At 56.6% G+C, this 5144-nt stretch overlaps 1 protein-coding gene across 1 annotated transcript; it reads left to right on the plus strand.

Annotated features, from left to right (window-relative positions):
- Positions 1-3548: 3548 nt before the first annotated feature.
- Positions 3549-4931, plus strand: CHRM1 (cholinergic receptor muscarinic 1; the record flags this gene model as incomplete). The annotated part of the gene is made up of 1 exon (XM_080817107.1): positions 3549-4931. The coding sequence occupies one exon, from the start codon at positions 3549-3551 to the stop codon at positions 4929-4931; it is 1383 nt and encodes a 460-aa protein (XP_080673233.1).
- Positions 4932-5144: the final 213 nt, after the last annotated feature.

Below are 5144 nucleotides of genomic sequence, written 5' to 3' on the forward strand. Positions count from 1 at the left end.
CGTGTCACGGCTGCTGGCATCCACCAGTGTCTCCCCAGGGAAAGCCCCCGCGGGCATAGTCCCAGGCCAGTCCGGCCCAGCACCTGACTTTGGTTACGGGAAGAGAATGCAACAAAATTCAGTAAGCAAGACAATATTTCAGCATAACATTTTTAAAATTCAAATTGGCGGGGCACCTGGCTGGCTCAGTCAGAGGGCACAAAACTCTTGATCTCAGGGTCGTGAGTTCAAGCCCCACGCTGGGTGTAGAGATTACTAAAAAAATAAATACAAATAAATAAATACAATTTAAGAGATAAAATTCCAGGGGCGCCTGGGTGGCTCAGTCATTAGGCATCTGCCTTCGGCTCAGGTTGGGATCCCAGGGTCCTGGGATCAGCCCTACATCGGGATCCCTGCTCTGTGGGGAGTCTGCTTCTCCCTCTCCCACTCCCTCTGCTTGTGTCCCCTCTCTCGATGTCTCTCTCTCTGTCAAATAAATAAGTAACATCTTAAAAAAAAAAAAGAAAAGACAGATAAAATTCCAATTGGCAAACTATGTTAGCCTCCAAGCCAGCCAGCGGTTTTTATAAATACAGTTTCCGTGGAACAAAGTGCTTGGGCTCAGATCTCGATTCCTACCTTACCTGCCTGATCTTGCTTTACCCAACCTCGGTTTTTCACCCGGGAAATGGAGAGAAGAGCGACCCCTAGGTCACGTGTTTCCCTTTTAAGATTAAATGCAGTAATGCACATAAGTGCTTTTTCAGCAGCGACTGCCACTCAGAGAACACTGAATAGTAACAATGATCATTATCGTTGTCAGTTGCTATTGTCATAGTATTCGAAATTTCTTTTAAGTTTATTTAAGTAATCTCTACACCCAACGTGGGGCTTGATCAAGATCAAGAGTCACATGCTCCACTGACTGAGCCAGCCAGGCACCCCAAGACATTTTTAATCAAAAGAGCAGACATTTGGGGCGTTTGGGTGGCTCAGTCAGTTAAGTTGATTTCGGCTCAGGTCACGATCCCAGAGTCCTGGGATGGAGCCCCGTGTCGGGCTCCCTGCTCATCGGGGAGTCTGCTTCTTCCTTTCCCTCTGCCCCTCCCCTCCTTCCCTCTCTCCCTCTGTCTCAAATACATAAATCTTTTTTTTTTAAGATTTTATTTATTTATTTGACAGACAGAGATCACAAGTAGGCAGAGAGGCAGGTGGGGGGGGGAGCAGGCTCCCCGCTGAGCAGAGAGCACGATGCGGGGCTCGATCCCAGGATCCCGGGATCATGACCTGAGCCGAAGGCAGAGGCTTTAACTCACTGAGCCACCCAGGCGCCCCTCAAATACATAAATCTTTAAAAAAAAAAAAAAAAGCAAAAGGAGCAGACCCTCGTAGGAGGAAGCCCTCACCGGCACACATGCTAAGAATCAACGGGAACCAAGTTCAGGCCTGTGGTGCCAGGCCTGTCCCAGGCACTCTTCATCTATAGACCCATTTCGGCCTCACAACAATTCCTTGATTTATTCACCAGGGACTAGTGTCATTCCTGTTTTCCAGCTGAGGACACTGAGGCACCTGGCAATGATGCCGCCAGCAGCGATCCCATACCCTGTAAATGGTATAGCCTGGGTCCCAACAGAGCCAGTCTGGCTCAGGCTGTCCAGGCCCTTCCACCATGACGTGCTGTGTCCTCCTGACGTGCAAACTGCCCAAGACACACAAGCACACGCTGACAGCTACGGTCCTTCTCGCTCCTTCTGTCACACTCCCGACTGCCATCCTGAGCGTCCCTCTCACGTCCCGACCCCGTGACCAGTGGAGAGTGGAGATGACCTCAGCCACACACCCTCGGTCACAGGATGTCACAGCCGCCTGTCATGCCCCGACCTCCTCACAGGCACACAGCTCGCTCATCTCTCTGTCACAGACCAGTTCCTGAGCAACACCAGAGCCCGGTGGGCCCTTGCCCGATGTCTCTCCCCTTGGAATTTTTCCAATGATACAACCCCTGAAACCATAGCGGGAGGAGACCCCAGGTCTTCCAAGGACAGATGGATGCCTGAGGCCCACGACAGGAAGGGACCTGCCAAAACAAAGAACAAAGCAAAATGGTGGCTGAGCGGTGGGGTTCTCCTGCTAAGGTTGCTAAGAGACCCGGCTTTTCCCTTTCCCCACCTTTAGTCCTTTAGTGCCTGGGCTGGACTCCAGTTTCAAGAAAAATGTGGGGGAATCTTCCCTTTCCCCTTGCTGCCCCTCACTCAGCTTGGACCCAGGAAGAGAGTGGGGAGACAGAAGGGGGCCCCCACACCTCATCAGGGGCCAGACCCCTGCTGGGAGCTGAGGCCCTCAGTTTCCCGACCAACAGCGCCCCACCACCGCTGCCTGCATTCACTCCGGACTCTTTTTTTTTTTTTTTTTTAAGATTTTGTTTATTTGTCAGAGAAAGAGAGAGCATAAGCAGGCAGAGCGGCAGGCAGAGCGGCAGGCAGAGGGAGAAGCACGTTCCCCACTGAGCAGGGAGCCCAACTCGGGACTCGATCCCAGGACCCTGGGATCATAACCTGAGCCAAAGACAGATGCTTAACCGACTGAGCCATCCAGAAGCCTCTCCCTCCAGACTTTCTACCACCAGACAAGCATTTAGGCCCAGAGCAACTTACCCTGCTGCCCTCCTAGAGGGGCTGATCCAGCTCCAAACTCTGCCTTCGTCCTCTCTCATTCTCTCTCTCTTCCTATCTCTGTGTCACACACAGACACGCATGCGCGCGCACTCACACATACACCCAGGGAAACATGCAGACACGGCAACATAACCTCCCCCTTATCTTCTCTTAGAGCCTTGCCCCGGCCTTCCCATCTCGCCTTATTTGATGGAAGAATCCTGCTGGAGCTCCATATGCTCAAAGTAAAAGAGAGACGTGGGTTCTAACCATACTCACCTCCTCTGTCGCTGTGGCCTGCTCTCGTGGCCGCTTGGAGCCACGGCTGCCTCAAGGAAATGGGGAGCCTAAGAGACCTTCCTCCTAGAGATGTACGACAGTTAAATTAGGTAATTCAGTTAAGTGCTTAGTGCTGTGTCTGGCATGTAGTAACTACCTAGTAAATGAGAGCTTTAATAAAATTGAGCGAAGTGCTTTGAAAATTTGGCAGTATTGTATACAAAGCGAGTCTCCCGACTCCTGCCGCAGGAGTGAAGCAAGACAGGAATTAGTAGCAATTTCCCAATGAGAAAATTGAGGCTGGGAGTCTGAGTGGTGAAGCCGGAAGGAGGACTCCATCTCTGGATTCCAAACCCCCACCCCCCAGGGCTGCTGGCACATCCATTCACGGCTGGGAAAGTGCCTCATGAATGACTGCGTGTGGCCACGGGTGAGAAGGGATGACGTCTCGCCTAAGGGTCCAAGAAGGCAGAGGCCGTGTCCCCAGCGCCTTCCACCCCAAGCTATCAGAGACGAGCAGCAACCCCACCAAAGCTCGTGTCCTCTCGTTTCAGGTGATGACCTCCCCCTGAGGAAGCCCTGTACTGCGACTAGAGGAAGGGGCTGCCCCCCCCACCCCAGCCCACCACCATGAATACCTCAGCCCCACCCGCCGTCAGCCCCAACATCACCGTCCTGGCACCGGGGAAAGGACCCTGGCAGGTGGCCTTCATTGGGATCACCACAGGCCTCCTGTCCCTGGCCACAGTGACAGGCAACCTGCTGGTACTCATCTCCTTCAAGGTCAACACTGAGCTCAAGACAGTCAACAACTACTTCCTGCTCAGCCTGGCCTGTGCTGACCTCATCATCGGTACCTTCTCCATGAACCTTTATACCACGTACCTGCTCATGGGCCACTGGGCTCTGGGCACCCTGGCCTGCGACCTCTGGCTGGCCCTGGACTACGTGGCCAGCAACGCCTCCGTCATGAACCTCCTGCTCATCAGCTTCGACCGCTACTTCTCCGTGACCCGGCCCCTGAGCTATCGAGCCAAGCGCACACCCCGCCGGGCGGCCCTGATGATCGGCCTGGCCTGGCTGGTCTCCTTCATCCTGTGGGCTCCGGCCATCCTCTTCTGGCAGTACCTGGTAGGGGAGCGGACGGTCCTGGCCGGGCAGTGCTACATCCAGTTCCTCTCGCAGCCCATTATCACCTTCGGCACAGCCATGGCCGCCTTCTACCTCCCGGTCACGGTCATGTGCACGCTCTACTGGCGCATCTACCGGGAGACGGAGAACCGGGCCCGGGAGCTGGCGGCCCTGCAGGGCTCCGAGACGCCCGGGAAGGGGGGCGGCAGCAGCAGCAGCTCTGAGCGGTCCCAGCGGGGGACAGAGGGCTCCCCAGAGACCCCTCCGGGCCGCTGCTGCCGCTGCTGCCGGGCGCCCAGGCTGCTGCAGGCCTACAGCTGGAAGGAGGAAGAGGAAGAGGACGAAGGCTCCATGGAGTCCCTCACGTCCTCCGAGGGGGAGGAGCCCGGCTCCGAGGTAGTGATCAAGATGCCCATGGTGGACCCCGAGGCCCAGGCCCCCGCCAAGCAGCCCCCCCGGAGCTCCCCCAACACGGTCAAGAGGCCAACCCGGAAGGGGCGTGAGCGGGCCGGCAAGGGCCAGAAGCCCCGGGGGAAGGAGCAGCTGGCCAAGCGGAAGACCTTCTCGCTGGTCAAGGAGAAGAAGGCGGCTCGGACCCTGAGCGCCATTCTGCTGGCCTTCATCGTCACCTGGACGCCGTACAACATCATGGTGCTGGTGTCCACCTTCTGCAAGAACTGTGTTCCCGAGACCCTGTGGGAGCTGGGCTACTGGCTGTGCTACGTCAACAGCACCATCAACCCCATGTGCTACGCGCTCTGCAACAAAGCCTTCCGGGACACCTTCCGCCTGCTGCTGCTCTGCCGCTGGGACAAGCGTCGCTGGCGCAAGATCCCCAAGCGCCCGGGCTCTGTGCACCGCACCCCCTCCCGCCAGTGCTGAGGGTCCCTAGCCGGCGTCCAGGCCCGCCACCCCAGGCCCTGGGACAGCCGGGCAGGAAGGAAGCAGGCAGGGGCTGCGACCTCAGACCCAGGGCCCTGCTCTGTCCTCACCAGAGGCTTCCAGGGGGCGGGGGGGGGGGGGGGTTGCGGCCCGTAGGTCACCTTCCTGGACAGCCCAGACAGACCCTGCCAGCTTTCCAAACTGTTGCCATTC

This window comes from Martes martes, assembly GCF_963455335.1.
Source record: "Martes martes genome assembly, chromosome: 10".
NCBI lineage: Eukaryota > Metazoa > Chordata > Mammalia > Carnivora > Mustelidae > Martes > Martes martes.